General features: G+C 41.6%; 1 protein-coding gene across 3 annotated transcripts in view; it reads right to left on the bottom strand.

Moving 5' to 3' along the window:
• Nucleotides 1–935: 935 nt before the first annotated feature.
• The window catches only part of CUNH1orf159 (chromosome unknown C1orf159 homolog), a 15,303-nt gene continuing 4,079 nt past the window's right edge, over nt 936–12,159 (bottom strand). For all 3 annotated transcript variants that reach the window (XM_025895874.2, XM_025895873.2, XM_018079294.3), the window contains 9 exons: nt 10,510–10,666; nt 10,272–10,362; nt 8,875–8,950; nt 7,073–7,177; nt 6,135–6,200; nt 5,865–5,999; nt 5,078–5,103; nt 4,701–4,731; nt 936–3,478 (listed from right to left, as the gene is read on the bottom strand). In XM_025895874.2, the coding sequence (XP_025751659.1) occupies nt 3,381–3,478; nt 4,701–4,731; nt 5,078–5,103; nt 5,865–5,999; nt 6,135–6,200; nt 7,073–7,177; nt 8,875–8,950; nt 10,272–10,343 (609 nt within the window). In that variant the 5' untranslated portion in view covers nt 10,344–10,362; nt 10,510–10,666 and the 3' untranslated portion in view covers nt 936–3,380. The remainder of the gene's footprint in view (nt 3,479–4,700; nt 4,732–5,077; nt 5,104–5,864; nt 6,000–6,134; nt 6,201–7,072; nt 7,178–8,874; nt 8,951–10,271; nt 10,363–10,509; nt 10,667–12,159) is intronic.

The raw sequence follows: 12,159 nt of genomic DNA, 5'->3' as shown, positions 1-12,159 counted from the left end.
AGAAATCACCCCATTCCAGCCAGAATTTTCCTCAGAAATCAGCTCATTCCAGGCAGGATTTTCCTCAGAAATCAGCTCATTCCAGGCAGGATTTTCCTCAGAAATCAGCCCATTCCAGGCAGGATTTTCCTCCAAATCAGCCCATTCCAGGCAGGATTTTCCTCAGAAATCAGCCCATTCTGGGCAGTCTGGGAGGAAAAAGAGCACTGCTGAGTTTAACCACTGGTGTTTCAGAGCATCACTCCTCATTTCCCTGCGTTCTGCCCTCGCTGCCTGGATTATTTTGGCAACTCAGGAAGTCCAACAGGAGTCCCAAATTCCCAAGGAGGGAGGGAAGGGAAAGGGGGGAAAACAAAAATAAAAAAATCACTTTTAAAAACGATTCATAAATCAGATGAATTCATAAACCCTCCCAAACCCCAGGCCATAATCTTAGTTTCAATTGCTAAGAAATTGTCCTGATTATCCCAATTCCTGGCACCTTTGTCCCTGTTAGTCCTGATTATCCCAATTCCTGGCACCTTTGTCCCTGTTAAGGGCTTCTTTTAGAGTTTTCTTGCTCCTTCTGCTCTCTGAAGGAGACTGAGGAAAACACATACTCATTTACCAAAGGTAAAGCTGAGTTCCTACAGGTAAGGCCATCACAGGTGGCTTTTTGAGGGTTTTAAGGTGTGAAAAGACAATTTCTCCAAACACAGCCTGACCATCCCTCTGTAAAACTGGGCAGGAACAGTCACCAAACTGTTTCCTTGTTTATTTTAGCTTCAGTTCTGGTGGAAGTAACAAGCCAGATGAGCTGCAACCACGATCTGCTTTGGGTGCTAATGTTGCTCCCTTCATTCTGTGCTTAAAAAGGAAACACATGAATGAGCTCCACAGCCATTAAAATAATATTTAAAAAAAAAAAAAAGCTCAAATATGTTTATTTTGGCACACAGTTAAAAATATACAAATACATTAAATATCAGGGATCATTAAAGCCAATGTTTTAAAACACATCTGGGTGTGCATTATTATTTTCCAGGGAGATGGGGAACCAAACCACCACGTTATATATTTAATTTGACAGTGCAAACAAACTGTTTGGAGCAGGAATTCACTGGGTTAGGCAGCAACAACAACAGCTGAACAGTTCCTGAAACACAGAAAACTGTACAAATCTCTGCTGGAGTTAAAAGTCCTGGGGTAAGAGAGGTGTTGTCACTGAGAAAAACAGAATGAGAGCTTTAGACACTCGACATGAAACCAAGTTACAACGTGCACTCGAGGAGAAAGAGGGTTCAGACAGTCCAATGACCTGATCCTTCAATAATTTCTGGGTAAAAAGAATATATCAGCAACCAAGCAACACAAGAAAGCACTGCCACGGACAGGTTCACAAGCACAAATTCCCTGCTTCCAAAGGTGCATTTCTTGGCATTATTTGCATAGTTACTCCTTTTCCCAAGCAATTAGGAAAAAATTCAGCAACTAAGTTCAGGGAAAAGCTCTGTGACCTCTAAGACATGATTTCTGCCTGTGGGAAAATCTCAGCAGCACGAAGACAAAAAGACATTGAAATGACAGAGACAAAAGTGCCACCTCCTGAACCTCTGGAACTTGGGAGCATCCCAAATAAAAATGTATAAAGCACCTTTCCCATGGAAAGCTGACGGCTCTCAAAATGCCATTACCTGTCCAGTAGGTCAATAATTTTATTTATCATCATCATCAAAAGACAATGTGAAGTTTCAGGCTTTTTTTTTTGTTTGTTTGGTTTTGGCACAGGAACCTCTTAATGATTATTTTTTTTTAATCCCTGTAGATTTTACAAGGATCTCCTTACCTGTGAGGGGAAGATACAAAAGCACTGAAACTTCCAGAAAATGGGTCTATGCCATAAGATAAATTTATCTGCTCCCACCTCAGTTCTCCTCTTGGAAGAAGGTTTTAAACCCCAGAGAAGAGGGAACGTGGATCACAAGTTCTGGGCTCTCCATATGGGTGACACGTCAGATCAAGGCAATTTTGTTCTCCTTTTCCCAAAAAAAGAGAACCAACTGTTCCAGTTCCCATTCCTGCCAGGGGATGCTGAGGAAGAGCTTCCAAAGGATTTATTTTAGGAGCACAGAGCCAGAATGGAGTGGCAGCTCCACCAAAAGAGGCAACAGCAACACAGGTAGGTGGGGAGGCACAGGCTGCATAGATAGAACTCACAGAAGGTGACAGTGACACTTCCACCACTTCAGCAACCTCTTTTTATCCCCCTCATTTCCCAGTCACCCACTCTCCTGCCCGTCCCAGTATGCCCAGGATGTGTTCACATGGTAACAGTCACCCCTGCCAGGAAAAGAACTTGGGAAGGAGAAGCCAGGCAGGGAAAAAAAGTGATTTTACAGCTCCTTTAATTCCCTGCAGGAGCGACTCCTCAGGCACATGGAGAGGGCAGGAACAAATCCAGAGTGGGAAAGGGGGTGTTTAGGCTGGTGTTGGAACAAGGAAATCCCCACTGAGCTCTGTCCTAAGGTGCTGGCCTGAACATTTCAGGTGTGTTAGTGAAGGGCTCGACCAAAGAAACCCCTTTATTGCATTGGCAGAAGTTCCCCTGACCTCTCCAGCTCATCCCAACCCTCACTGACAACTGTCCTGCAGGAATTTTGGGCTCCCAGGTTGTCCCAGCAGGGACAGACTTTGCAGCCTCTCGTTTACAACCCCCCAGCAAACAGCACTGAGCTGAAATCAGCTGAGAAAACTTCCCCCCAAAATTCCCACCCTTGGGATTGGGCCCATATTGACCATGGCCTTCCAAAGCACCAGGAGCAGCAGGATCAGGAAGGTGGCTCCACAGTCACAGTTAAACTCAGGCTCAGCTGTGGCAGAAGATGCTCCACAGGCACCATTTTTTTTTGCTTCCAAAGGATTCTGCATGTTAATTATTGTTATATTGTTAAAGGAGTGGCACTTAAGTGTTCCCATCTACAAGTGGCTCCCTTCCTCAAATCCACAGCCTTGAGTAATCCCAGGATTTTGGGTTGGCCTGCAGCACTGAGCCAGCCAGCCCTGGGGACACAGGGACACGTCACAACACAGGGAGAAGAACTTGCCAGAACAGAGAGAGTGTTCCAAAGAAAGGCAGAGTCTTTAAAGGTTTCAAACACAGCACCTGCAGGAGAGAAAGGAGCCCACAGAGCTGGAATAGTGCATTGCAAAGGAGTTCCTGGAACTGGGTGTCACCTCCAGCAGCTCATCCCCGGGAGGACGTTTGGCACAAACCCTCGGACACGGGAATTTGGTTTCTGGTCGGGGTCAGCTGCTTGCAACGTTTTCCTGGCACTTCAGTGGGTTCAGAAAAAGGTTCTTTGACACCACAAATGGTTAAGGTCCTCTGTCAGGAGGGAAGGTTAGACATTGCTGACCCTGGTTTCAGAGGAGGAGATGATGGCAGCAGACGTGGAGGTGACCAGGGACCGTTCCCGGCGGACGTATCGCGGCTTCCGAACTGAAAGGCACAGAAACATCGTCAGCACCTGCTCAGGAACGTGCCTTTATCCCTAATTTCCTCATGGAAAGGGTGGTCAGGCACTGGAAGGGGTTGCCCAGGGAGGTTTGGAGTCCCCATCCCTGGAGGTGTCCCAGGAAGGACTGGATGTGGCACTCAGTGCTCCGGGCTGGGGGACAAGGTGGGCATCGGGCACAGGGTGGGCTCTGATCCTGGAGCTCTTTTCCAGCCTCAGTGATCCTGTGAATTCCTAATTCCTCAGTGATCAAAGTAATTCTGGACTTCAAAAAACCCCCAACAAAACCAGACCACAAAAAAACCCCTACACAGAGTTGTCACAGCAAAAGCCCACAAATCAACTTTTTAAATGAGCTCCCAGTGGCCCAGAAAACCAGATGCTCAGGATAAACTGGCACTCCTATTATTTTATTATTCCTATTATTTTAAGTGTTTACAGTACATGGAGCTCTCCATTTTCAGCCCTAAAACTCCCTGACAACTGGACTTCCTCAGATGGATAAATTAAAGGCAAAGAAGCCAAGACTTTCCACGAGCAGCACTGTCAGTTTAACAACCAGCCCGAGCCTGGAACACATCTCAAAACATCTAAAAGTTAAAGAACTACATTAAAAAAAAATTCAATTTTAATCATACCATCTTGATTAGACGAAATCTTCCCTGAGAAATTAATTTCTGCAGGTATTAAACATCACACCTTGCCCAAAAGAGCCCAAAATACCAAAAAAAAACCCAAAATAGAGTGTTCCAAGTAGTCTGTGTAAAGCTGTTTTTCAAGAAGCTGAGAAATTTTCAAACCAGCAAGGCTGAAAATGAGCCAACCTGGCATTGTCAGGAGGAATCTAATCCTGAAAATAAACCCCAGACTGAATAATTTACTTATGAAAAAATACTGCATCTCCTTGTAAGACTCCTCTCTGTGAGGACAGAGGAGTGGAAGATCTATTTTAGGAGCTGTCACAGATCTATTTTCACATCAAGTGCTCCATCACTCCTGGTGCCTGAGTTAATTAAAGCAATCAATCCCATCCAAAAAGGCCTCACTGGACAGATCTCATTGGATTTCTGTCCCCAGCACAGATTCCACCAGTTGTAAAGCAGCTTTATCAATGGTTATTTTGATATATTGTGGGTATTCTCAGCATTCCCACTTGGAGGAGAGAAGTTTCCCTGCTTTTTAGCATCCCAGGCAGCAGTTCCTCACCTGAAGAAGCTGGGGGAGGTATCATGGATGCCTGCAGAGAACAGAATCATCATGTCAAACAAAGCACCTTTTCACAGTCTTTCATTCAAAAAAAAACCCCAAAAAACCCCGACAGCAACATTTCAGGGTTTCAATAATATTTACTGGGTAGGGTTTTTCTTGGGGAAAAAAAAATCACTCAGTAGAAGCCAGAAATCCAGATGGTTTGTATTCATTTTCACCTCAGTTTGGACAAATAACCCCCAAAACATCTTTTCTATTTATTTCAGTCTCGCCCATCAGATTAAGGAGCTCGTTAACGAGCTGTTAAAATTTAAATTATTGTGTGGTTGATGCTTTATTTGCTTGTTCCTGTTGGAAGAAGAGAATTTACTTACTGTTTCACTAGGCTGGAGAACAGATGCTAAAAGAGAGAGAAAGAGAGAGATTAACCCTCATTAATCTAAAAGACTGGAACTGTTGTTTTTCCAAAAATACACTCATGCATGGAATAGTTTTATGGCTAAAAAAAACAACAGAGTTTTGTCACAAAGCAGAGCAGGACAGTCAGAAAATCCATTAGGGGAACACATTGGGTGTAGGACTCTCTTCAAGATTTGAGATAAAGGGTTGTAAAGTCTTCAAGAGGGACTTATTTTGCTTTCAGAGGAAGAAACCTCAGCAGCTTCTTTGACAGGGAAAAAATGTCACTTGGAGCCAGGAAAAAATAAAAGGACAAATAAAAATGTGAACCCCTTTAGCCAGAGGGGTGATAATCATCCTCCAGACAGAAGGGAAGCTGAGAATCAGCCAGGGGAATGTTTGTTAAGGTTTTCCCCCCCTCAAAGAAGGACATTAAGGCTTTATCCTGCTGGATCAGGGGGAATTATCAGCCCAAAAGAGGGAAGTCAGACCACAGGCACTGCAGCATCAGAGGTCTGGTGTCCTGCCAGCTTAGAAATGTCATAAACCAGCTCCTGAGCCCCTAAAAACTGAAGGAGAACCTGGTGCTGACTAAATTTCCTTGAAAAAGCAACTCAAGAGATCTCAATCCTTCAAGGATATTCTGGGTTCTTGATCAGTTCAGACTCAGAGAGCCACTGGAGTGAAATTTGATATCAAATGATAGCACATTCAATCAAGCAAAGTTCATTTAGGGATTTAATAGACAATGGACAATCTTACCTTTGTTCCTTCTGTAGAAAATGTTGGGAAGTTTATTGGCACGTTTGAGGTAGAAGAAAGAAGCAACAGAGAGAATCAGGAACAAACTGATGAAAAATGTCCCTAAGATGAGGGAAGCTGCCACTTCTGGGCCCCCTGTGCAAAAAAACCCCACATTATAAAGAGAGAGAAAACACTGTTATTCATCAGAAATAAAAGCTAATAATGAAATAAAACCTATTTTTACAACTTGTTGGTAGACAGGGAATAATCACAAAATCATTTACTCACCTATGCTCTGTAGGAAAGGAGTTACAGTGCTTATGTTCATTTGGAAATTCATCCCTCTGCTCCCAGCTGCAATTAAAAAAGAATGTTTTTAAAGGCAAACACAAAAACTACAGATGTGTTGAAAACCTTAGCAAAAGACTATTAACTGCTCAGGAATTATTTGAGGTTATATATGTATAATATTGGAAATACAATTTGAGGTTGTACAGGAATCCTGATTGAATTTCACTTTATGTATATCACTTCTGAATTCTTTTTTGGGAAAAAAAGTAAACAAACATCATCAAAATTTGTCAAATAATAAAAAAGAAAAGAATTCACTGCTGCATTTCCCAAGAACTCAAACCAAGTTTCTGAGCTCCTTTCATTAAACTTATTGACAAGGAATTGGATGGTTCTCACCTCTCCAACAAAGCTCAGACACAAAATGAAATCCAGGCTCCTTAATATAGATTTTTTTTTTCAAAGAACTCAAGCACAGTCTGAGTTGTTTTGTGCTCTGGAGAGAAATGCTGGCAAACACCCCCAGCAAATGCCTTTTTCTTGTAGTGTAGATGAAAGTTGCCCCCAAATTCAACATTCACTGGGTGTCTGCCACTGATCCTGCTTAGAGAGTTTAATCATTTCACTGTTCAGGACTGTTTCATTTCATCATTTTTATTTCATGCCACATTTGCTTTTGCACAGCAAGATTTGGAAGGTTTTTTTGCCCCCCTCATAGAACGATTCCACATCACTCTGCAGCTTCTTTACGCTGAATTTCCAAGTTCCTACAGGTTTTGTGGCGTGTTCAAAAGCTCAAAGTCACTTTGGGAAAGTTGGATAAAGGGAGGGGAATAAAAATCTGCAGGATTTGACTCTTGGAGAGTCTTTGCTGGGCCAAAGAAGAGATGTCAGGGCTAAAAAAAACCAGAATGAAGGGCTGATAAATGACTCACTAGTTCTGCACTCGGTCAGGTTGTAAACAGAGAAAACAGGCAGGGTTTCATTTTTGCATTTAATGCAGCTGCTGCTTCCATCCTCATTCCATCTCCTGTAACAACCTGCAGGGGAACAACAGGTACAGAGGCATGAAAACCACAAAAGCAACACTGGAGGCAAATTTTTTTCCCACTTTTTGGGTATTTCTTCCACCAAAGAGGCAGAAATTCCCTCTTCTCTGCTGGTTACAGGCACGTCCTGCTTCCTAATCTGTCACAATTATTTGCATTATTCATTTAATTTCATTTCTGTTGGATTGTTTTCATTTCAAAGCCTTTATTCCAGAAAAAAAGGGGGGGGAAAAGGAGGGAGAGTTACAAGCAAACAGCTTCCAAAAGGTAATTCCAACCCCACTCCATTCCCTGCTTCCCATGGTGGAGTTTGCAGCAAGATGGGAAATGCCTAAAAAATTATAAGTAACACTTAAGAATACTAAAAAAAAAAAGAGTCATTTTACTTTTTAGAGGTCACAGAAACAAAATTTAATGATATTTTTAATATATATAATATTGGAAATACAATAGGCAGGGACAACATGCCAAGAACCAGAAAGGGTGGGGAAAATGCTGGAAGTTAAAATCCAAATCCTGCCCTAATAAAGTTTTTTTTAATTCCTGTTGCTGGTTAAAAATCCAGTTCTGGAAGAGCCTTGAGCCAAAAATTGGTATCAATTATCCCCATAAGGCAAAACCATTGGTAAGGTGCTGATTCCAAACCATTTTCCTTCGAGGTTTGATGCCCCAAAAATCATAAATTACAGCTGATATTTCATCTGAACACAAGGGAAAGGCAAAGACTTTCTGGAGTAAAAACTTTGATGTGACACCAAAGGTATTGGGAGATTCTCAGATTACAGGAAGATTTAAGAGAATGCCACAATTTGGAGGCAATTGTTTATACCATAGCTAATGACACCTGTTTCTAAGATCATTTAGAAGCAGAAATTAATGTATTAAATGAAGCAACTGTTAGAGGAGTTAATGAAGTTTGGCTTAAAACACCCAAAGAACCATCACAGGGTGGATCCCAATTTTAAAGTCACTAATTCTCTTGTCCCTGTGGGCTCTGGAGCCATTTTTCCTGCTTTTACTCCCAGATTTGAAATAAAATGGCATTAAAAAAGGACCACCTTTCACTGACAAAAGAAGATTTTAACTCCATTTAGGAGAAAACAACTTCAGGCACAGGGCAGGAGGAAGAATGAGGCTTTTTGTGTCAACAAAACCATTGAAATGGTTCTTAAGGCTGCCTTAAATACACATTACAGCATTTTTGGCTTTTTATGCTGATTATATGGGCTTTTAGGGCTTTCAAGCATTTCCAGCAGCTCTTACATAATCCAAGTGCACATTAAATAAATAAAAAGAAATAAAGAATAACCTCATCAATAATATTTCATTCCCTTTTAGCCATGAAAGGACAATATTTGTGAGTCATGAGCAGCATTAGCTCGTGTGTGTTAGAGGAAGAAAGACTTTGATGTGTGCATGCATTCATTATTTTGTTTTTACTCCCCAATTAATCAGGTACTTTGGTGTTCCTTTAAAAAAAAAATTTAAAAAACTGGGAATATTTTATCCCTGGAAGTGCCCAAGGCCAAGTTGGAACAACCTGGGGTGGTGGAAGGTGTCCCTGCTTGTGGGACTGGATGAGTTTTAAGGTCTTTTCCCACTCAAACCAGGGGATTAATAAAATAATAAAAAAAATAAAATAATAAAATCATGATTCCATGATTTTATTAAGCAACAACAACTTATACCTGGACTGCACTGGTTGGTTGCTGGACAGGAGCTGTTGGAATCCAACACATCCACACAACATTCTGGTTCTGACACCTGAGAAAAGAAATCACAGGGTGTTTCCCACCTTTATTAAAAGGCTTCATCAACAATAATGAATTCATTATCTCCAGGGGACAGAGAGGAACAAGCAGCAACTCAGTTAAAATTTAAGTTTTTCTTTCTGCAGGAAGCAGTTTTTCAAGGAGAGAACCCACTGGAAGCTGCTCCTTAATAACACTGAAATAAAGCACACTGTGCTTGTGACGTTGGGAAAAGCCTCCAAAAACTGCTTTAGAAATATAATTGATAAAATCATCAGTGAAGGAGAGTTCAGAGGGGGAGTTCTGCTTCCCACAGCTCCACAAACAGGGAAAAACTGTTGGCAAAATGACTGGCAAAGCCCAGTTTTCACTGAATATTCCAAGTGGTGACAACACCTCAGAGCAACCCAGCACAACTGCAGGAGCTTCTTCCTTCAATATTTAATATAAAAGAAAAACTGCACGTACCCTGCAGGCATGGAGCTTATTTTTATTTGTTTATATAAAAGCCAGCTTCCAAGTTATTTACAAATTACAGCAAGCTGGGACACAAAGCTCAGAGAGAAATGGTTGGTAGGAACACTGTGGTTCTTTTGATAGATATTAATAACATCTCCCAGAGCCTTGGGTTTAGCCACACTCTGAACCTGCACGAAAAGCCACTAAACTTCCAAATCAGTCTTAAAAAAGTCAAAAGTAACGAGAGCTGCCCTAACTTCAGCCACAGAAGTGACTTAAATATAACTAATATACAACAGCAAATATTATTGTGCTTATCAGCCAACACCATCAAGTGGGAAGGTGACAGAGATCAAAGTTCTCAGATCAAACAGTTAAAAATTAAATTAGCAGGGTGATTCCACACTGGAAAAAAGCAGAAGATTTATAGATAAAATGCCCAAGACCAGTTTCTTCAAAAGGTTTGTTGGTTGAACCCTCCTTCCAGCAGAATTTTATGCTTCTGTGACTTGAAGCTTCAGAGCTCCTCAGTCGTTTGCAAAGATAACTTTTGGGTACCCGTGGTTTGGTTTATTATTTATTTGCAGTCAAACTGTCAAGCAGCTTAAAAAGTGGGGTTTTTTGATCATCAGGGTGTTTTTTGGGAGGTTTTAGCAGTTGCATCCCTACATGCACATGAGTCAGGGAGAATTCCCTGCTTTAAAAGGCAACCAGAGCAAACCGAGCCACTGGAAAAGTGTCACTTAATGCTCATTTTAGAGCAGTACAGGTAATTTCTGCTGAATTAAACAGCTTCCTAGAAACTGCAGCAGGAGAGGAAAATAATCCTTCTGGTTTTAGAGCACCTGGGAAGACAAAACCCACCAAGCACCTACCGAGTTTTGGGTGGATTTGCTGGCAACTTCTGCCACCAGCCGTGTTAGGAGAAGGACATATGGCACCTCCATGCCCAGGAAAGACACAGGTCTAAATAAAACCAGGGAAAAATGATTTATTAAAGACACAAAAGTTATGCTTTGCCCTTGTTAAGGAACTTTTGCCCATGCACATCCCTTTTATTGGAGGCAAATTTAAATTAAACACAAGGTTGGGAGGGGAGGAAGAAGGACTTACCTGGGTTTGGGATTTGCTTTTGAGACATTCAGAATTTCCCCTCCAGCTGCAGAAGGGCAGGTTTCTGGCTGTGGCAGAGCTGGGGTTGCTAAGAAACAAGGAGCCTTATCAGCCTGTTCCAAACTGGGCCATGCAGAGACGATTCCACACCCAGGATCTGAAAAAAAAAAAAAGAAAAATAAAAAATCGATGGGATTGCAAGGAACAGTTCCTGCCTGGCACCACCAGTGATAACCCCCAGTCAGGGGCTCCACGTGGACTGGGATGGACTGGGAGCAGCACAGGGCACCCAGGAGAGGCAGCACTGCACTTCATTTCTCTCCCCTGGCAACATTAATGAGCTCTGAAGCGTTAATGAAGTTAATAAATTGCATTTCTGAGCTGCCTGAGAAACGACCTTCTGGAGTTTAAACAGAATATTTTGGTCAGTCTGCACCAAGCTTTGGGTTTTTTCCTCCTCAAACTGCCACGTGGCTCCACCCAGGTCCGTGTTTCTGGCATTAAATGTTTGGTTACAATAAATAAACGTGTAAACAAAGAAATGTAAAGTACAAATAAATCAATAAAGGACTGTTGGGTTGAAAATCAAAGGTGCCACATCACGTTTGATCTGCAGGGTGAGCCCCACCCTGTGTCAATATAAAAATCTGCCTGTCCTCTGCTCCATACAATGCTGGGCTCAGAAACCTGGATTTAGGAAAAAGTCTTTCTTATTTAAGATAAAAACCAGCAGCCTGGATTTAGGAAAAAGAGTCTTTCTTATTTGAGATAAAAGCCAGCAGCCTGGATTTAGGAAAAATCATCTTCATCCTTAGAAATCAAACCTGGGGACAGAGAAGAGCCTCAAACCAGAGCAAAGTGAGAATAAAAAAAAAGCCTCCAACTGTCAGGGAAAACTCCTTTAGTGACTCGTTTCACCAGCTGAAATTTGTTACTATTTTTGTTCAATACAAACCCACTGGTTGTGTTTGAAATTCCTGTATCATGACCCTTGGCAAGTTGGGTTTTTTTTTTCTGAAGAACAAAAATCACTCAGCAGTTCCTATGATTAATTTCCAGATGGTTTTTTGTTGGTTTTTTTTTTTTCCCTTAAATCACTTACAAAGAGCTTCAAACTTCAAAATAAGATTAGTTCAGCTTGTTGGGAAAATTTATTATTATCCCCTGGTATCAGTGAAAGCTCCAAGATCAAGGGCTGAAAATCCTGAAAACCACATTCCAGCCTTGCTGCTCCAACTAATTCCTAAATTTGGGCAGAGCAGGAAAACCTTGCACTGTCCTGAGCCTTCCAGTTGAAGCAAAATAATGTTAATTATGTTCTGGTCGTTATTATTTAATAGTAAGGGTTTGTCTTCTCATCAGGTTTCTACAATTTCCCTTCAGAAATGAGCTCCTGGCCAAGAATTCCTCCTGGGAAAAACCAGCTGGAAGTTGGGAAAGGTATTTGCTGATCAATGTTTTCATTGATTTGGGTGCTTTGCAGAGATTTTTGCCAACCCCTGATTATTATAACAGCTGCAAACACTAAGTTTATTTAAACAATAAAGCCCTTCTTACCTAGAAAGAGAATTTCCATGACCAAGGGGAATGGTAAATGATAAAAGATTTGTGAAAAGAGCCACTTTGAAGTGCCAAATCCTGCTTTTTGGG

The sequence above is a fragment of the Manacus vitellinus genome, unplaced genomic scaffold (genome assembly GCF_001715985.3).
Source record: "Manacus vitellinus isolate BGI_N305 unplaced genomic scaffold, ASM171598v3 scaffold_46_pilon, whole genome shotgun sequence".
In the NCBI taxonomy this organism is placed as follows: domain Eukaryota; kingdom Metazoa; phylum Chordata; class Aves; order Passeriformes; family Pipridae; genus Manacus; species Manacus vitellinus.
This window is presented reverse-complemented; position numbering and strand designations above follow the sequence as displayed.